Below are 22,359 nucleotides of genomic sequence, written 5' to 3'. Positions count from 1 at the left end.
CAAAAGCGGGGTTTTATTTTAGTTAGTTATATATATATATATATATATATATATATATATATATATATATATATATATATATATATATATATATATATATATATATATATATATATTCTCACAATTGTCTCCCACAGAATCTCTACATTGTTTTAAAATATGATTGGGACCATAATATCAGCAATTTTGATATGATTAGTAAAAGAGAACTTTAATTTAGACCTAATAAAACTGAAACTTAGATACACACGGGTTCCTTTGCTCCACATCCCAGACCCAGACCATATACAGGTAGTCGTCGACTTACGACCGCAATTAACACGGCTAGCGATTGTGATCGTAAAGTCGAATGGTCGTAAGTTGCATAGGTTGTAAATCGACGACTACCTGTAGTGAATTTTACATTCACTCTTTTTCTTCTTCTTCTTCTTCTTCTTTCGGCTTCTCCCATTAGGGGTCGCTACAGCGGATCATCTGTCTCCATACCCCCCTGTCCTTTACATCTGCCTCTTTCACCCCAACTACCTGCATGTCTTCCCTCACCACAACCATAAACCTCCTTCTTGGTCTTCCTCTTTTCCTTCTGCCTGGCAGCTTCTTCCTCAGCATTCTCCTACTGATATACCCAATGTTCCTCCTCTGCACATGTCCAAACCATCTCAATCTCGCCTCCCTTACCTTGTCTCCAAAACGTCCTACATGTGCTGTCCCTCTAATAAACTAATTTCTAATCCTGTCCATCCTCATCACTCCCAACGAAAACCTCAACATCTTCAGCTCTGCAACCTCCAGCTCCACCTCCTGTCTTTTACTCAATGCCACTGTCTCTAAACCATATAACATCACAGGTCTCACCACAGACCTATAAACTTTCCCTTTCATTCTCGCAGATACTCTTCTACCACAAATCACTTCTGTCACTCTTCTCCACCCACTCCACCCTGCCTGCCCTCTTTTCACTTCTCTAACACACTCTCCATTACTTTGCACTGTTGACCCCAGGTAACTAAGCTCCTCCACCTTCTCCACCACTTCTCCCTGCAACCGCATCACTCCACTGCCCTCCCTCTCATTCACAAACCTATAGGTCTTTATACAGACTATGGATGTAAGTAAGTAATCGGACCGCGTGGGGGCGCTATGTTCCCACTTAATAAGTTTTATTATACCCTTTAAGAATAATACTCGTATAATATAATGGTATAAATCTCTCGAAGCAGCAGAAGGTCTAAATGCAATATTGAATCATAGTTACATTTATTAATGATTTATTTGCGATATGAAGACGCGTTTGAGTGTTTCTGCCTACAGAGGATAGAACACGAAATATGGTGTTTCTGAGTGGGGGATCTATGGATGCTTATAGAACTGATTTGAAGGCACACACACACACACACACACACACACACACACACACACACACACACACACACACACACACACAGAGTCCCGCCCACAGGGAAACCCGTGCAGTGAGTGCTGGTCTTATTCCCTGTATTAAAGTGTGGAGAGCGGAATGTGTATTACACCCCGTGTGTGTGTGTGTGTGTGTGTGTGTGTGTGGCTGGATAGGAAAGCTCGCATACAGTGTTCCTGTATGAAGCAGTAAGGCTACAGAAGACTATTTCTGAAAAGGTTTCCAGGTGGAAAATCCCTGTTTTTCCCCCCAGCGCCATGTTAACTAGAGGTAAGGGATTTTCTCTTACTTTTCAAACCATTTGTTTCATATGGCTTTATATGCTGTCAGTTCATTCTAATCATTTATTCAGGAAGTGTGTGTCTGCTTTACATTTGAGACATCATACCATATCAGATCAGACCAAATCACATCACCTGCCATAATAAAAATCATAGTTTGTTCTATCTCTCTTAGAAGATATGGCCACAGCTGGATTCAGCTAATAAACTGCATTTATATATTTTTTTTCACTGAAGCATTAAAGTGGGTAAATGCAAATGTTAAATATTTTGGGTTTTAATTTTGGTAACAATTCTGATGTGAAGGGTGGCATCCTTGTGGTCACATCCCTTACATCTATTATCACTTGTAGCTCAGATTCATTAATTTTTTCATTCAGCTATTCATTCATTTCCAACAAATGATTCATTCTTGTCAGGTTTTCGTAGATCATGACCAACACCAACTCCCACTAGGGACTATTTAGAGCTGTCATCCACCTGCCTCCTTTTGGAAGGTTAGAGGGAACTAGAGAGCTGACAGAAACACTAGTAACTAGAAAAAATGCCTTTACAGACAGTGAAGCGTGCTCATGATCAAATGACAAGGACACCCAGGGCACCAAATTGTGTCCTGCCTTGCTGTTAAAAAATCTTGGTTCTTCTGGTAAGGTTTTCCACTAGATTTGGGAGTGTGGCTGTTGGGAATATGTTCATTCAGCCACAAGAGCATTAGTAAGTTCAGGCACTGGTGTAGTGTAGCAAATTGTACTCAAATTCTAAAGTCATCTTCATGGATTTCAGTTTGAACACTGTCATACGAGAAGGGATTTGATACAGTTAGGTCAGTGGTTCTTAACCTGGGTTCGATCGAACCCCAGGGGTTCGGTGAGTCACTCTCAGGGGTTCGGCGGAGGTCAAGACACACACCCGACTCATATGATTTGAGAGTGGCACTTGCCAAGGTGAAGCCGTGCATTTCTGAACTGGTCTCTGAAAGGCAACAGCAGAAGTCACACTGATTTGCAGTAAATATATTGATTATTATGTTTTTGTTTTTGTGTGAAAATCATGTTTTATTGGTTTTGTTCTTTAAACACAGTGATGTTGATGCACGGCTCATTTTGTGCACCAGTAAAATATAAACCTATGTTTTGAATTTGAAAAAAAACATATTTTATTTTTCCAATTATGAAGGGTTCGGTTGATGCGCATATGAAACTGGTGGGGATCAGTACCTCCAACAAGGTTAAGAACCACTGAGTTAGGTGATATCTTAATGCCCTCAATTTTGTGTTCCCAACATTGTGCCAACAGTTTGCGGAAGATGCCCATGTAGGTTCGATGGTCAAGCATCCACAAACATTTGGCTGAATTACAGATATGCTATAGTATAGCAGACAGCCATCTAATCTGGTATAAATGTGATATAGAGCTGTAGAGTGTCCTTCTGGCTTAAAACTGAAAAAAATATGACTGATATATGACAGATCACGTCTCTCTGATTTCCAGATAGTTCTATAGTTATGCACATTTGTTCTACATTTCTCTTTTGGTTTTCTGCATGATTCTGGCCCTCCACCGCTCATAATTACTAGGTTTCAACACTAGAAACAAAAGCTTCAGTGGGGGATATTGTTAAATTGTATAGAAGAGCATTCCATAAATACCCAGAGATTGCAGTGAGAAAACAACTCCTCGTGTGCACCAGGCTGAGGATGTCACTGAAATGGGGAACAATGAACGAAGAAGAGGCAACTGCCAGCATGGAACATACATACAGTATAAATATAGTATGACCTAAAAGTCTTCCAATATGTTGCTTTATTAGCTTTCATCTTTCTTGTCTTGTCCAAGTTTAATTATGTATTATGTTGATCTTGCTACACTGTTACTGTCACATTTATCAGAAAACTGTAAGATGTGTTTGCCACATGTCATTTTAATATTCACATGAAAGACTGTCAAATAGGGTTAGATGTTAAATCATTGTTTTATTTAACAGACCATGCTGTGTGGATTTACTGTGGTCGCAGAACTGAGCTTTTGATTTGAAAAATGTTCAATTTCAGAAATGTCTAGTTTCTCTCTGAATGGTTTAGATTGGACAAAGCCCCAGATCTATATCGCTCTCTGTTTTTTGCAGGGACTTTAGATTATTTTTTGTTCCCTCAGCAAACCACATTTTTTTGTTTGCAGAAAGTTAAAAGGTCACACATGGTTCTCTTTGGCTCTGTAGCCTGTGCCCTGCATTTGTCAACAGTTAATGACACACATCTAGTTAACTTCTTACTGCAAGCCATCTGACACTTTATAAAAAAATAACTGTGTCTAAACTACTGTCTAACTCTTTATTACCTAGTGGAAAAATGGGAATTATGATAGTCTGTATCCTGTAGAACTGTATGCATCATTAAACAAAAAAGCATTGTGGGACTTGAGGAGTGCACTGAATATTCTCCACTTTGTTTTCATTTGGCTTGATAACAAAGTGGCAAAACCAAAATATAGTAAAGTATATAATGAACATTTGCACAAATTCATACACATTTTTTTTCATTAAACGTTGTTGGACTAGACATTTATTCAAGCATATGCATATCACCCTTATTTTCTTTCTCTTGCTTGTTCTTTCCCTCTGATCTTGGATTGGTGTCAACCCACAGGGAAACCCAGTTTAGGCTGTCAGACTCAATTAGTGTGAAGATCTGAAAAATAAACCTGCTGAAACAATATCCATATAGGACGCCTTCAGAAGTCATTATCGTGGAGATTGTACACATATTTTCCTTATTGTCTTGTTTTTACTTATTTTTTTAGACACATTTCCCAGTGTTAAGTTTGTCATATAAAGTAAAACTGCAACACTCCTATGTGGACATTATTTACTGAAATGTGCTTCATATAAACATAGAAATGTACACTGATGCATACTTCCAATTTTATTAGTTGCATCTGTGCCAAATTTGGTGCATGTCCAGTATCCTCTGGTGCCATAGAGCATGACCCTGTGCATCCCATGAGCAGAGATGCTGACTGCTGATGTCTGAGGTCAGTGAACTACAGCAGTGCTGTTTGTGTGAGCTTATTTAGGATTGATCCAACCAGGAAGTATCCCATTTCTATCAGTGAACCTTCTGCATTCTTCTCATGGCAACAGAACTGCACAAACAAATAAGGAAGAAAAAAACCAGTGAGGAGCCTCAGTGGTGCTGTGACCTTTGCTCTGTTGCTGAGAGCTAATGGCTAATTTGTATTTTTTTTTACTTTTGGCAAGACTAGCTAATCGTGGTAATTAGGGTGTATAGAGGAGGGAAGCTGTAATGCAACATTCCATGAATATCAGCTAAAAGAAGAGAGGAACTTTAGGGGTGAGGGCAGGGATATGGGATGAACAGAGGTAATAATAACTAATAATAAAACTGTAATAAAAATGTAAATGATACTATGGCCTACTAATAATAAAGATGATGATGATAATGATGATGATAAGGTCATACCTCATTTATCCTGGGAACACTGGGCAGGAAGTAATGGGACTTACATTCACAGCCACCTAATAAAAATGTATCACTGCCAGTCTACCCACAGGCATGTCAGGAAACCAGAGAAACAACACTCAGACATCCTTACACATACAGTAGTACATGGAGCTCAGGATTAAACCAGGGACTAGTGGTGCTAGCTTTAACACATTAATTGTGATTACTAATAATTAGAACACAAACAAACACTATAAGAATGTACTCATGGAGAAGATAGGTATATCCCAGTTAGGTTGACCTAACTACAATTGTGTAAGAATTGACAAACAGCTGAAATTGAAGGAAAAATGAAAATGGGGCAACAATTAAATGAAATGTTTGAATTACAATTTATACTGTATGTTGGCAATTAAACAGCTTATTCAATAAGACACATAAACAAATACTGCATTTGTTAATGAAAGTTTTTTTCAGATTTCTGTATTTCACATTATCACCTGTCAGCAGCAGTTACTTCCTACCTGTAAAGTGCCACGGTTCTATGGAGATCCTGCTGATATACTGTGTGTGTGTGTGTGTGTGTGTGTGTGTGTGTGTGTGTGTGTGTGTGTGTGTGTGTGTGTGTGTGTGTGTGTGTGTGTGTGTGTGAGAGAGAGAGAGAGAGAGAGAGAGAGAGAGAGATTTTGGTGATAACTTCAGATTGGACCAGACTGCCAGACTCGACAGTGTGACCTACTTCACACACTCAGACACTGCTATAAATGTCACTGATGATTGAGATCTGTAGCATGAAAGCCAGTGGGAAGGAAGAATGGGATTTTTCATGGACATTTTAAAGAGCATGTGCTCAAGTAATTTCTCTATCTATCTATCTATCTATCTATCTATCTATCTATCTATCTATCTATCTATCTATCTATCTATCTATCTATCTATCTATCTATCTATCTATCTATCTATCTATCTATATTATTAGTATTATTAGTATTATTATTATTATATGGAGACAGTCACCATGAACAGATATGAGCACTGTGCTCTTCTGTCTGATAGCTCATATTCTGTAAGTTTTATCATTTTTATAGATAAATATAGAAAAAAATATGTAGGTACATATATTTTTCTATGTAGACGCAGGTGTGTTGTGAGCGCCAGATAAAACACATCGTTTTGATTCTAGCTGAGCACACAATCCTGTGTCCCCGTTGGGCTGCTGATTTTGTGTTTCTGTGCTATAAAACTGCCGTACCGACAAACAGCCATCAGCATCAGGCTCCAGAGCTGCTTGCAGGCTAAAAAAATAAAATGCTTTGCTTCATTTCACAGTTTATCTCACAGGGTGTTGTAATGGTTGGGGCCATGTTCTCCAGTGCACTGTGGTTTTTAGTTTCCTTTTACTTATCGCCCTACAGACAGGAATCCGCTTATAAGTCCTGCAGGGAAACGACCGTCTTACTCTTTGGCAGTCAGACAAATTTTGCTTCAATTATTCCCTCTGTTATTGTAGACAGGACTCTGTGCAAACCCATTGACCCTTTCTCATAACAAAGAGCACATTTTCCCTCTGTACAGTGACCAAGAAGTAATCACAGATTCAAGAACCATTTGACTTTTAACTTCATGGCTTCCTTACATTAACTAATCTGTCAGTTCTGATTCATTCATCTTATAAATACACTGCTGTTCGTGTTGGCAAATACGCTTGTTTGTTTCAGTTGTGTGCATCTATCTCTGTGTGTGTGTGTGTGTGTGTGTGTGTGTGTGTGTGTGTGTGTGTGTGTGTGTGTGTGTGTGTGTGTGTGTGAGAGAGAGAGAGAGAGAGAGAGAGAGAGAGAGAGAGAGAGAGAGAGAGAGAGAAAATTCTTTTTTTTAAGTATTTACTATTTATTCTTCATTCAGATTTTCTTCTTCTTGCTCTTGGGCATCAGGGTGTATGCCCTTTATTTCTGCTTAAGCCACCTTTGTGTTTTCCTCATTGTTCCAGAAGTGCAGCTATAAAAACAAAAATGAAAACATATTCAGCAGAAAAGTGCACTGTACATCTACATCTCAGCATAAATTTAAATATTATCATCCAAACGTCATAGCAGAATATCTGTGAGGTCAGGATTTTAACAGTATTGGTCATTTCCATTTAGGAGTGTCATAATCACACATTCATTTTATAGTATCTTCCGTTTCATTGTGCATCATGAAGGATGGCTAAAATATTCGAATCCTGCATTGAGAGAAACAAATCGTGGAGATGATTATGGTGGGTAAAAAGAAAATGTATGAAGGAGATGATTGCGGCAGGTGAAAAGAAAAGTACAGTATGTAGATGATGGAGTATATAAAGAAAAGAGAAATAGAGAAATAAAGGTAGATGATGGAGTTTGCCAAGCACCTGTCTATAAATGACTGATCATTATTCCAGTAACATCACAATAAAACTCTTTCAGCAGCTTTGGAATGCAGTGTGTACACTGGCAAAACTCCATTCCTGGCTAATTAAAACCAGAGTCAGTTTGGAACAGCAATACTTGTAATCTTTAAATGTGGAGAATTCTGGAAAACTCTGGTGACTTTTTAGTCAAAACTGGTGTACACAAGGTCAGAAAAGTACGGGGAGTTAATTGCTGCTTCAAAAAAGCCTCCTGTCAGAGAAAGAGCCTGCAACCACATTAATTATGCTGTAGTAAGGTGCAATTAATTTAATAACAACTCCGAATGGTTCTTCTGATCAGGTCAGTGCCCTCATGTGCATTCTTGGCCTTTTCTCTTTTATTTCGTCAACATCAAGTAATGGTCATTCACACTTCTGCTTTGTCTTGTGCTGCCAGTATGATTATAAATGAGCATAAAATATATTTTTGCATGCATTTTTTTGCATGATGTCTTTACTTGTGAAGATGCTGGATTTGTGTTGCTAAAAAGGGTTCGAACAATGGTTTGGGCAAATATTTATTTATTTTTTTTAGTTTGTTTTTGTTGTTTTTTTATATTGAAAATATAAAGACTTAGTTAGTAGTGTTTTTTGGCAGCCCAGTTCTGCTTGAAATCTAAATTCTAATATAATACAAAAACTTTAAATTTAGGGCTGCAACTAACAATTATTTAGAATCTAAAATTAAAGTTAGTTTTAAATAATAATAATCAGACGATTAATCGATTATTATTAGTCTGATTATTATTATTATCAATTGATTTTTTTTTTAAGATTAATCGATTAATCAGCGGAAAATATTTTTGGATTAATCAATTAATCGGATTTAAAAAAATAAACCTTTTTATTTCGAAGTTTTGCTTATTGTAACTATTTAAAACCCTAATTCAGGGAATTCATGTATAAAAGTGGACTTAAAAATGCAAAAGCCACATATTGCGTTTAACTGAACTCTTAATTTAGACATTTTAAAGCTTATAGTGGTTGTTTGCTGAGAAGTTCATGGGAGATTTCTCCTTCAAACAAATTCACTCATGCTGGGTTTTTTCTTTCTGTAAAAAAAAAAAAAAAAAAAAAAAGCATTTGAGTATGCAAATTGAAGCAATTTGTGTAAATCAACATTTTTATTGTCTAATGATAATTGTAGATGGCAATTTGATCACCATGCTTAAAAAAATCAATATAAAATGTAACATTGTTTTGACAAATTTGTTTATAAATACACAGACAATTTGTTGCTTTTAGATTTAGTGTTTGTTCGACCAGTTTTAATTAAATCCTACGCTTTCATCCGTGACACGTGGTTTTTTTCTTTTCGCGTGCTCGTGCATCACTGTGGTACTTCCATCCCACACAAACTCCGCTTTTCATAACTTCCAGGTTACAGCTTTCTGTGTTGTGTTTAATATAAAATGCTCCCACTGCCTTGGATGACTTGGGACACTTGTTAATGCTGCTGGTTGACCCTGTAATCCGCCATTTACGCAGGCGGCGGTGTTTTCCTGCAGTCTCGCTAAACCGAAACTTGAACAGCCCAACTAATTGATAATGGCATTCGTTGACAATGAATTTCATTATCAATTATTATCAATTTTATTGATTAGTTGTTGCAGCCCTATCTAATTTGTTAACTTAAGCTTAACAAATATTTAATTTTGACTTTAATTTTTTTATTTGGTAATGTTTTTAAAGAAAAAAGACGGTGCTTAGGTTTGGCTGGGACAGAGGAAATTACTTGGCCAGAAAAATGGAAGATGAAAAAAAAATCTGAAATGAAATCTATTGCATGAAAAAAGCAGCAGATCACAATGTTTCTATTATATTTTTAAAATTTTTCACATAAATGCACATAAAAATATTGCATGTATACATGTAGATTTTTCATAAAAAAGAGAATATTACTAACTCATGTTCTTTTGTCAGTGGTGAATAGGTAATGTAAGTAAAAAATTACATGACAGAAGTGTTAGCAATAAATTGTATAGAAAGCAAAGGTTAAGCACAGGTGAGTGTAGCCTGAAGTATAACTGGGTCATTTGTGTGAGGTGTGTTGCGTGTAGGCATGTGTCTCTGTCATGGCTGAGGTACCAAACAGTGCTTATGCAAGAGAGAGTGTGTTACAAAGAGGGTTGAATAGCACTGGGTCAAGGCAACAAATCTGACGGTGCTCATGGGACAAGACTATTGCTGCTGGCTGACATTAATTTTAATGACTTTGTGGTTAGAAGTGTTACTAACTCAGAGTTATTCAATCTCCCCCTCTCTCTATCTCTCTTATTCCCTCTTTTTCTCTCTAACAAATACACACAAACACACACTGCTCATCCCTGTTGCAAACCAATTGCCTAATAGTTCATTTATTAAATCTGCATTTAACTCAATACTGTTATGCTTCTTGGCTTTAGGGAATGTCAAGTGAAAACACACCATAAACACTTCCACCTTCATTCACAAAAGCAACAAGTCACTCCTGCCTCTTATAGTTTGTAGAAGTTTCTTTTGGGTGTGAGGTGACCGCTAATGATGGCATGTCAATAGAAAAGAATATATACACTATATGGATAAAAGTATTGGGGGACATGACTTTGTCAGCCATATGTGGTTTATCAACATACTGTTATCCAACATCTAGTTGAGAATCTTCTCAGAAGAATGGAGGTTTTTAAACAGTAAATTGGGGTTTAATGTGGAATGGGGAAAAAAAACATATACAAAAAGAACATATGAATCTTGTGGTCAGGTGTCCACAAACTTTTGTTTGTATAATGTATATTAGGGTAGGATAAAACCACAGTTAGATTTATTTCAGTGTTTGCAAGTCATGCATTTAATAAGAACCAAAAGCAGGTAGGAGCTAAATTTTACATTTACATTTGTGGCATTTAGCAGACGCCCTTTTCCAGAGCGACGTACAAAAGTGCTTTGAGTCTCTAGCAATGGTACGCTATCTAAGATAAATAAATACATTTCAGAACACACAAGATGTTAAATCAATTGATTCAATTTTTCATTCAGGTGATTTAAAAAATTTTACAAATTAAAATTCTATGTACCATTTAAATACTGTATAGTTTAATTTATTGTATAGATTTTAATTTATAATTTATTATGTGTGAGAATATTTTCAGTTTGTTCTTGCACTGTGAGACAAGAAACCAAGAAAGAAACTATAGTACATTTCATTAAATGTATGTACAATAATATGTGTGTGAGACAAATAAATAAACTTGTAACTTGTAAATAAATGTAGGGTTAGACATTTCTTTCATGTTCCCAGTGATGCCTTTCATTGCTAATCTTGCATTAAGGGGTATAAGCCTATTTGTAACATTTTGATTGAGATCAGTCAGTACCATAACTACTATAAAACACTTGGATGGCTGTCTAGCCTCCCTAAAGTGTCTCTCTTAAGGGTCATAAAGTTTTTACATAAAGGTTATCTGACCAATAAATAAGTCTTATAATATGTCTTGCTACCAGTCCAAATTGCTGGCATATGTTATGGGTTATGGGATACAAATCGAGATCAGTTGGTGTCTAACCTTCTAATTTGAACCAGGCTTAAAGATATGTGGAAAGAGTGACAACATTAAGAAAGAATTTGCTTGAGATTTCTCAGCTCTGAGAGTTTTGGTGGGGCTGTTAGCTTAAGATTGCTGGCATGATGGTTTGTTATTAATTCTCTTTTGAAAGTGGTTTGTATTTGGTATTTGGTAAAAATCAGGAAACTGTGTCCTAAACTGGATCTCGTACACAGATTCTTTTCCTTTTGTATGTGTGAAATGCACTTATGTTGACCTTAGAACAGATGTGGTGCTCTGTCAGCTACTCTGCAATTCTTGATGAGCAAATTGAATCCGATCCCTTATGTGCAAACACATCACATATGTGTAGGGAGTACACATCTGTGTTTGTTTGTTTGTGTGTGTGTGTCTGTGTGGGCTTGTGATTTTTTTCTGTTTGAAAGGAGTATAGACCTGATACAGAAAACATGCCATTCAGGCCTTTTTAGAGTAAGCAGACTAGGGAGAAAGGGAGTTAGTGCAGTGTACCTAAACGACGCAAGCTCCTTGCTCTAGATTTCTGAACATAGATAACTCTCTCTCTCTCTCTCTCTCTCTCTCTCTCTCTCTCTCTCTCTCTCTCTCTCTCTCTCTCTCTCTCTCTCTCTCTCTCTCTCTCTCTCTCTCTCTCTCTCTCTCTCTCTCTCTCTCTCTCTCTCTCTCTCTCTCTCTCTGAATCCATTTGTCTGTTTACCACACAAGATTCTTGTTGATTTAAATTCTGTTAAGGATATTGATATTGTTCTAATAATATTTTATATATTAGTATATTATATCAATATATTAGCCTTGGGATATCTGGCAGATTACAACATGCACATAGTCTGAATTAAATATATTTTAATGTGCGAGGCATTAAATGGTGCTGCGTTTAAAGGTGCAATTTGTAATCTTTAAAAGTGTCTCTAGGCCTATAATTATTATTATAAAATTTCAACTATAATTATGTTATTCATAGCTTTGCCATTAAGTGGACATTCCATTTACAATTTTCAAACCCAGATCCAGCTTTAATCCAAGCAAATCCAGAGATGTAGTTTTGTCTCCTCTTCATACCATATAGAATGGGTATTTTTCTAAAAATTAGAGGGTAAATTACTAGAGGGGTAAATTAAGTGTTGTACGTTTTAATTTTAATTGTGTTTTATAAACTGTAGCATTAATCTGTTGTCAAATTTTCTGTGGATTCACTAAATTCATACTGGATATTGCCATTACAGCCAAAACGTCCTAAAATTCTAAAAAATAACGTTTTCCAATATAAAAACAATGATTGTAAATATGAGCAAGTATTATGCCCTGAACAAAGGTCTTTTTGACCACAATCACAGCAACAAGGATCACGTACAGAAACTTAAGACCATCTGCCTAACATCCCACAGCATAACTCTATATTGTACAGAGTTGAAGCAGTTACTAAGAATATATTAGTTTTTGATTAGTATTAGGTATCAGCTAATCTATACAGAACTTTGATATTGATATTGTTTCTAAAACGAGTACAAGATTCTTGACCATTGCTATAAAACACCACCAGGGGGCATGGACATTAAACTATAGGAGGATGTTGCTTCTACCCTTCTTAGATATATTTTACGTCCAGATAAAGCAGGATTAGAGCTTGAAAGGATTATTGTCTTTCTCATCTTGTCTCATCCTGAAAGAGCTGTGAACTTTGATAAAAACACTTCAAACGAATTGAGATCTGTTCTCCCTGGTGTGGAGTTTCAAACACACTGCAAGAAAATACTGACTGCATTGAATGTGTGTGGAGTTTGCTGTATGGTTCATGTGATTATAACAGTACTTCGTTCATCACCATGAAGCGAATACCTGTATTCTATATCTGTAGCTGTGTGTACTGTATCTGTAATCTGTATCCCATTTATAGAGTACAGGCTCAGGTGGAACAAGAAAGAGGATTGATGTGTGATGTGTTATTTCTGGAGCACATTGTGCACTTCGTTTTGTGACAGGTTAACAAGGCTCATCACAAACAAAAGCTCTTTCAGCTTTTCATACATTGTGTGTTGTAAACAATAAAACACCGACCTGCAGTGACCAGAGTCAAGTATGTGGTTTTGGAAGAACAACATGGTTTTGATGGCACATTCGAAGTGCTATCCATCAAAATACACAGTCAGAGTACATAAGAACAAGCTGAGGAGAACATTGCTGTGCTAGCTGCTTGATCCTGCTGACCTCGCAGATATTGAAATTATAATTCATAGCGACTTCCCATCAGCACTGTCAGTGCTAGTTCCAGAATCTGGGCCTCAATTTTAAGCTGTTCCTCACTGATTCACTGCAAAAAAACTGGTTATCTGCTTCAACATGAAACTCTGTTAATACAGAACAAAAACAGATGCATCATGGGCTTAGCCATTACAACAATTGAAGGAAATATTTTCATCACATGCACGGTTTAAAAAACTGTAGCAGTAGATACCATAATACATTGCTCATCATAATTCCAACAAAACCGTTGTAGCTAAACACTAAAAAACACTATTAAACTCTGTATCCATCATCTCACATATAATTATTGTCATTGATAGACAGTGGGCCCAGTTCTATATACATGCTGTGAGTTGGATGGTATAATATGTTCTGGAAGACAGGTAAAACTGCATGGGTGTTATTATTTTTACATTGTGCCGTAGGAAACTCCCACATATAGTTGTGTAACAGTTCTCAGATCTCACACGTTTTAAAATAGGTTTGAAGGTTCTCTTGTGAGTGGAAAAGGTAATAATTGGATGAGCCATAGAATGCTGAATTGCTTCTAAAAATGAGTTGCTGAACTTGCATCTAAAAACAATCTATAAATGAAATCTGACTGCAGGCTGCATTGATTCCAACACAGATCATATTGCATGTTTTTCTTTGTGACGACTGAGTGGCTTGTTCCTTATTTAATTCATGTCTGGTCACTGATTCCATAGATAAAACACATGTTTTTAAGACTCAGGGATTATGAATTTAGGCTTAAATATAAAAAAAGATTACTAAGGCAAAACCAATTAGCAAATTAATATGCATGAGTATGGTCGTGAGCAAACACAATTTAGAGGATTCATCACCTCTCGTCTAAATAACTTTTATGCTTTTGTGTTTATTTAACCTTGTGTGTCAGGGACTTGTGGGGGTCAGCAGTAGCTAAATGACTAACCAAGTGGACACAGGACCTGCTGTCCCTATTACTGTGTGTGGTATGCTAGTCATCCTGACCATCAAAGGTGTGTGTGTGTGTGTGTGTGTGTGTGTGTGTGTGTGTGTGTGTGTGTGTGTGTGTGCGTGCGTGCGTGCGTGTGTGTGTGATTTCAGCAGTTTTAAAACATATTGGAGTTATTAATAAAGGTAGTTTAGTCAATGGTATGATCTCAAACATGTTTTACAATTTGTTATTTGATGACTTCACAAATGTATTAAATATTCATATAATATTTTACACTGGCATTTGCTTGTGTAATCGACTTGGAAGCCTGTGAATGATAGAGATAACACAACCTCTTGATGTCTGAGACATGGATTCTATATAATCTGCACAGTCTAACCATATGAGTAGTCTGGGAAAAGGTTACCTGGATAATAGTCTATAATTAAGCATCATGGTAAGTCAGACTGTTTCCAGGTCCATGTCATTGGTTTTTACAGTTCATACTAATTATTAGCAGCGTAACAGTACAGTCTGTGGGTGACAATTAGAAAACCCCAGGGTAACCCATGTTGGTTACATTGGTATCGAATGTTAAAAAAAAAAAAAAAAAAAAAAAAAAAAAAGGGCTAAAGACAGAGTCAGCTTGTGAATAGCTAATCATAGTTTAATTATGGTTTAACCCCCACCCCCTGCCCCCCGCCTAAAACAATAACCTCATCTTATTTCCATATTGGATTTAGATTAGCGGAGCTTTCTCTCTTTTTGAAGTATTTTTGCACACTGGCTTACATCAGGTTAAAATAACTTTTTGTGTTGCCTTATATAATCCATTTGACATCATGTGTGTGTATGTGTGCGTGTGTCGTAAGGCCTTTTTACCATTTCCTGTATGTGGTAGAACAGATTTTACAAAAATCTTGCTGAGAACAATATTATTATATGAGTAGTTTAATGAGCCAGATGAAAGAGGTCTCTGGGTAAATTGTTTTAACAATTAAATGTTGTCAGGGTTTTGCTGAAGAAAAGGGTTTTATGATTTATATGTCTATGATCTGAGCCTTGCACAAATCATTGGCACATAAAAGAGTCTATTTTAAATGAGGTTGTTCACGGTAGCTGTACAGCAGCTCCGCCATGGCGCTTAATGACCCAGGGTCAAGGTGGCTGTCTTGGTGAAATTCCAAGTTGTGGATATATTGTGGATAGTTGTGGATATAGAAAATGTGGATGCTTGCTGGTGCACTTTATTACTGATCTGAGCATGAACAGAGTCACTGTGCTTTTCCTGAAATCATTTCAAACGTTATATTTTATCTTTTTAAACTGTTTCCTTTTATTTTTTTAATATGTACAAGAAAATAAAAAGTATATTTTAACTGGGAAGGGGCAAAGATAATTCAAACCAGTTTATGCAGGTTTTTATTTGACACCGTTGACATTTCTCAATATGGCTGAACCCAGTGCAGTTCAGTTTGCTTTTAAGGGCAAATGTAATTAAATGTAGTTTTAGCCACATTAACACATTATTTACCAACATCTTTAATTGTTGAAACTCCTGACAATCTTTTTGTCATTATAAATTTGCAATGTCTACAAACCCGATTCCAAAAAGTTGGGACACTGAACGAATTGTGAATAAAAAAGTAATGCAATAATTTACAAATCTCATAAACTTATATTTTATTCACAATAGAATATAGATAAAATATAAAATGTTGAAAGTGAGACATTTTGAAATGTCATGCCAAATATTGGCTTATTTCATGAGAGCTACACATTCCAAAAAAGTTGGGACAGGTAGCAATAAGAGGCCGGAAAAGTTAAATGTACATATAAGGAACAGCTGGAGGACCAATTTGCAACCTATTAGGTCAATTGGCAACATGATTGGGTATAAAAAGAGCCTCTCAGAGTGGCAGTGTCTCTCAGAGGTCAAGATGGGCAGAGGATCACCAATTCCCCCAATGCCAGAAAGGAGTTTCTCAGAGAACTCTCAGAGTTTAAAGTTATCATCATCTACAGTGCATAATATCATCCAAAGATTCAGAGAATCTGGAACAATCTCTGTGCATAAGGGTCAAGGCCAGAAAACCATACTGGATGCCCGTGATCTTTGATCCCTAAGACGACACTGCATCACATACATAAATGCTACTGTAATGGAAATCACAACATGGGCTCAGGAATACTTCCAGAAAACGGTCGGTGAGCACAATCCACCGTGCCATTCGCCGTTGCCGGCTAAAACTCTATAGGTCAAAATAGAAGCCATATTTAAACATGATCCAGAAGCGCAGGCGTTTTCTCTGGGCCAAGGCTCATTTTAAATGGACTGTGGCAAAGTGGAAAACGGTCAGACGAATCAAAATTTTAAGTTATTTTTGGAAAACTGGGACGCCATGTCATCCGGACTAAAGAGGATAAGGACAACCCAAGTTGTTATCAGCGCTCAGTTCAGAAGCCTGCATCTCTGATGGTATGGGGTTGCATGAGTGCGTGTGGCATGGACAGCTTACACATCTGGAAAGGCACCATCAATGCTGAAAGGTATATCCAAGTTCTAGAACAACATATGCTCCAGATACCATCTCTTTCAGGGAAGATTTTGCATTTTCCAACATGACAATGCCAGACCACATACTGCATCAATTACAACATCATGGCTGTGTAGAAGAAGGATCCGGGTACTGAAATGGCCAGCCTGCAGTCCAGATCTTTCACGAGAAGATCTAAGACAGTTGAGCAACTAGAAGCCTGTATTAGACAAGAATTGGACAACATTCCTATGCCTAAACTTGAGCAACTTGTCTCCTCGGTCCCCAGACGTTTGCAGACTGTTATAAAAAGAAGAGGGGATGCCACGCAGTGGTAAACATGGCCTTGTCCCAACTTTTTTGAGATGTGTTAATGCCATGAAATTTTAAATCAACTTATTTTTCCCTTAAAACGATAAATTTTCTCAGTTCAAACATTTAAAATGTCATCTATGTTGACTTCTGAATAAAATATAAAAAATTGAAACTTCCACATCAGTCTATAATGTTTTTTTTCACAATTTGTTGTGTCCCAATTTTTTGGGAATCGGTTTTGTATATATGGGGTAGTAACAACTGCGTTCTAGCTAGCTGAAATGTTTGTCTTCATGTTTTGCATTAGCTTGGCTTTACATTTCCAAAGGTCAACAGATCAACAGAGTTTATGCTTTTAATAATTTGAACAGTATTTTTTGTTTGCCTAGAAGTTTCATATTTATTTATTTTGTCAAGAGCACTACTACTACTACTGCTACTACTACTACTGCTACTACTACTACTACTGCTACTAGTACTACTACTAAGACTAGCATAAACCAAAGAAATACACTATAATTATTATCATTATTATTATTAGTAGTATCAATACTAATAGGGGATTTCATAGGTTTATTTTGATCCTAAACAGCCAACAATTTGGACAACTTTCAGCTTTGTGTAGATTTTTAAAAATAAAAAGCGGTCAGCTGTAAGGAAAAATGACATTAGAATACGCAGCTTTGCAATCCTTATAAAGAGCCCTGAAATGAAAGACCTAAGAATTGGTTGTGTCTTTCTCAGAGAAGTGCTGCTTGTGTGTGTACACCAAGTCATCAGTCATGACTCGAGCTGGCCCAGGTGCTCTGTTAGTCCTCATGGGAAGATAGTCACTAAAAATACATCAGACCTAAGCTGCTTATAGAATCTAGGAATGAGCTCATGGTAGCAGCTTAGAGCTGCTTTGCCAATAAATTTAGCATCCTTTCAAATCTAAGGAGAATCACTACATGCACCTCATGTGGCTTTGCCCTCTTCACACTATAGTCTTGGTGTACTGAATTGTATTCAAGTGTTATGTGGTGTTACCACTGCATCATTTGTTAAACCTCACCATGCCCAAACTGAGCTCTTTGGGCAAGCTGTGTGGCTCCAGCCACAGCGACGACATCATTATTCAGGACCAGGTCAAGGGCAAGAACTCTGTGCGCCGCATGTCTATCATTGAGGACGGGAACGTAGCTGAGGTACTCTACCTAATTCCCAAACAGTCAATGATGGAGCAACTGCCTTTCCTTGACCCAAGCAAGTATGTGATCCTGGAGAAGATGGCAACACCTCACAAAGTAGCTGGTAAGAGAGCTTACTTTTGGAAAATGTCCAATAAAATAGAGCAATGTTAAATATACACTTTGGAGACGATAAAAGATTAAAGCTACATGTTAAGTTTTCATTTTGAGGCCAAATTTTTTTTAGCACACATTAGTGTTGTTTTTTTAGTATTCATGTCTAAATTGTTTTATAATTTTAATAGTATTTTAATAGTTCAGGGGTAGAACATTTTGTAATGATTTGATATTTGATATTGTGACAGAATAGTGCATCATAAAATTGACCATAGCAATTTTATTATTTTCCTCAAGTATGAAAGAATGGTCCAATACAGTACCATGTATTACCTAAACTCAATGTTTTGTTGCAAAAGATCCATATTTCTACATTTTATTATGAGTGTCACTAAGGACTGAGTGAGGTTTATTTGCATAAGTTTTAAGTTGAGTCCTGTGAAGAACTGTTTTAGACACATGCTTTGTTTATTATTTGTTTATTATTGTTTATTACTATGTTTCTTATTTTTTGTCTTGAATGTTCTTGAAAAACATACAGGAAAATGTTTTGTCTGGCATGAACCTGAAAAACATCACTTTTTCAGTCAGAATGTTTGGAATTCACTTTTAGAAAAAGTATAAAATAACAATCACAGCTTCATTTAAAGCTTTTCTGCTGAAGAAGAGTATTGCATTACAGCAGCGGATGCGGTATGGGAAATGTGGTCACCACAGCTGATGAGGTTGTTCTCCTTGTGTTTTTGTGGTAAATACATCACACGCTATAGATATGCTGAATAATATTTTGAGACATGGGTTGGGGGTCACCTGCTGTTTTTATACTTCTATAGCTTCCAATGAATCTGTTGATTAAAATGCCGTGGGTTTCTTGGTGTTATGGAGAAGTAAAAGCTATGGATTGTATCCAGATAGAAAGAATAACTTTTGACAATTGAGGTGTTTCATTTGTGAGAACTCAGTTAGGTGTTAAAACTTAACAATAACCGTATCCAGTGTCAAACAAATGTTCTGTATTCTGTTTTTTGTTTGCCTTATAAAACCATTGAATGGGTTGATTTTTGTACAACCTGGATGAAAATTTAGTCCATCACAGGACAACACATACTCGTTCATACACTCATTCAAACCTAGAGGAAGTTTTTGAACTTCCAGTCCCCCTACTGCTGTGTGTTTATGAGAAGAAAGGAACTGGCACATCTGAAATTCTGCAGTGAGAGTAACCTGAGCTGTGAAGCATCAGTGATGACCGCTCAAACACCATAGCATTCACTAATACCTCAGCAGTCTTATTCTGCATTTCCCAGCTTTTTGCTAGCTTTCCTAATGAATATTTGAATAAGAAGCTTGTAGTCCAGCAGAGCTTAGAATTGTCCAACTCCACGTGACAGCTAATTTCAGCACTGCAGCGCCTCTCACATGGATGCACAGGCCTGTGTTGTTACTGTTTGACGCATACACTCCAATGAAGCAGGCTCGAAGAATAGAACCAGCACATTACTGCGCTCATATCTCCATTCATCCGATCAATCATTTACCAGCAGAGTGGAGTCTCTGCCCTCACGCATGACTAAATCAACAGTCTACCTTTACGAGGAAACCCCAGAAATAAGAATTTTATAAATACCTGTACACTGCTTCTCTTTAGCTACTGCTGCATTATGAGTTCATACTTACTATGAATAAGAAATTGCAGTTTGCTGGATCAGCACATCTAGCAAGCATTTAAGCGGTTAAGTGGTTATTTGTAAGTTTAGAAGCCTCTTGTTTAAGCATAGTCCGGTTTTTACTCTGAAATGCATACAGCAGCTTTTCTATAACCTGAACACACACATGTACATACACTCACATCTGTTTGAAATTCAGCAGAACCACTGAGTACCAGAGCTGGGTGTTTTCTAGCACATTAAGTAAAATCATGGAGGATTTTTTTTTTTATCACAAAACAGTTAAAAGTTTAAAGTTAATGCAAATACCTGATTTTATTTATAGCTGGCTAATTAATATTTGTTTTAATATATTAAGTAACATGAAACATACTCTATCAAGGAATTTACATATTTTTATATCTGGCTTTGATAACATCTCTGATGAAAAACAATAGTATAATTGCATTAAGAAAATGCATGACAGTCTACAGCATTACAGCATGTAATAGGAATTATGACACATGTTAACAGAAACTGGTTCCCATTAGGTAAGTCAGAACCAATATGGCCCTCTTAATAGGTGATTGACATCAGAAGGAAAGTAAATAAGCAATGAGAAATAACTTGGAGCCTTATATTCCATTAAACTACCATTATAACCATTCAGAAACATATTAAGATCCATAATATCACAGCACTGACAGCAGGTTCGACAGTAACATAGACAATAGGTTCATAATGATGCGTTAATACATTATTGTTTTTTTAGGGACCTGTAGTGTGGATGCTCCACATGAAATTCTATAATAATAATCAGATATAAACAAATTGGGTTGATGTGCATAGATTTTTTAAAAGAGACAGGAATCAACACGTCACATGGATGTTCTATACCATTTCATTTAACTATAAACGGTTAACATTCACATTTACACACTTATCCAGAGCGACTTACAAGTATCTAATTTATACAGCTGAGAAGTTGAGGGTTAAGGGCCTTGCTAGAATTTAACCTCATGACGATCTTGAGTATTAGAATATCAACAAATCAGATGTGTTGATTAATATAAATTGTAATCACTGTGGTATAAGTACAGTAACAGAATCCAGACAGGTGATATACAAAATAATTAGCTTTTTCTCATGCTGTTGTAAACTTTTAATATACCAACATTTATGACTACAGGAGGTCTCTAACTGTTTTGTAACAGTATAAAGCAGAGTTTATGAAGAGTTTTCTAGTAAGTATTTAGTACAGTAGGCATTTATAGCATATGAAGAAATTAGCAGCTTATTAGCTAATATTAGTGTGTATATTAATGTGTATTTTATTAGTGTAATCTGTTGTCAGCAGTGGTCCTGTCTCTGCTTCAGAATCATGGTTTAATCCTGGTGTTGGCTGACTGACTGACTGTGTGCAGCCTCTCTTCATGTTCTCTCAATGTCTGCATGGGTTCCCACTGGGTTATCCCCTTTCACCCCACTGTCCAAAAATGTGCCACCAGGTGGACTGAGTAAGACAAATTACAGCTAGATGTGAACATGTGTGTGTGTGTGTGTGTGTGTTTGTGTGTGTGTGTGTGTGTGTGTGTGTGAGTGTGAGTGTGCGTGTGTGTGTGTTGCTCTACAATGGATTTGCGTCCCAACGCGATTATCTTTTCATGATAGGCTGCAGATCCTTTGTGGTCCAAGCCATGATGAAGCAGTAAGTGAAAGTGAGTGGGTGTAAATCATTTTAATATCACTTTTACATCTGCATCTTTTCTACCTGCTTCTTTTTAATTGCCAATTGTGTAAATAGTTATGCAGCCCAGTGTCATTTTGTTGCTGGGGCTGTAGCAATTCTCCTAGCTCAAGAACAACTAATATTTGTCTTAAATGTAGAACAATGACAAACGTTTGGGAGCAGGAATCTTAGCCATTTTCCCTGAGTGGGATATGCTGTTCATAATTCCTCAGAACTGGCTCATTCCCTCAGCATACAATTCCCCCTTAGAGATGCACAGCACAGCAGTCGGGTATTAATAACACCTCTCAATCGAATTGCAAACTCAATTGTACACCCAGTAATCCTATAATCTACTGCCACGGTGCCACAATAGACCAGACCAGGCTCTGTCAGTCTCTTAAAAAGTGCTCAGTATATCGCTATAGCACAGATGGTCTGATGTATTTACGTTTGAATATTCTTTTTGAGGGCATATCAGCATATTCAATGTTATCCATCAATTTACAGAACAACTGATGCAACTCTTTGAGTTGTAT

At 36.8% G+C, this 22,359-nt stretch overlaps 1 protein-coding gene across 2 annotated transcripts in view; it reads left to right on the top strand.

Annotated features, from left to right (window-relative positions):
* Positions 1 to 1,526: 1,526 nt before the first annotated feature.
* Positions 1,527 to 22,359, top strand: part of ablim1b (actin binding LIM protein 1b) — a 64,780-nt gene continuing 43,947 nt past the window's right edge. The window contains exon 1 of one of the 2 annotated variants that reach the window (XM_083557311.1): positions 1,527 to 1,687. In XM_083557311.1, the coding sequence (XP_083413437.1) occupies positions 1,675 to 1,687 (13 nt within the window). In that variant the 5' untranslated portion in view covers positions 1,527 to 1,674. The remainder of the gene's footprint in view (positions 1,688 to 22,359) is intronic. The other variant, XM_083557298.1, reaches the window with a different exon arrangement.

Source organism: Silurus aristotelis (genome assembly GCF_946808225.1).
Source record: "Silurus aristotelis genome assembly, chromosome: 12".
Taxonomy (NCBI): Eukaryota; Metazoa; Chordata; class Actinopteri; order Siluriformes; family Siluridae; genus Silurus; species Silurus aristotelis.
Note: the sequence above shows the minus strand (reverse complement) of the source record. Positions and strands in the feature narration are given on the sequence as shown.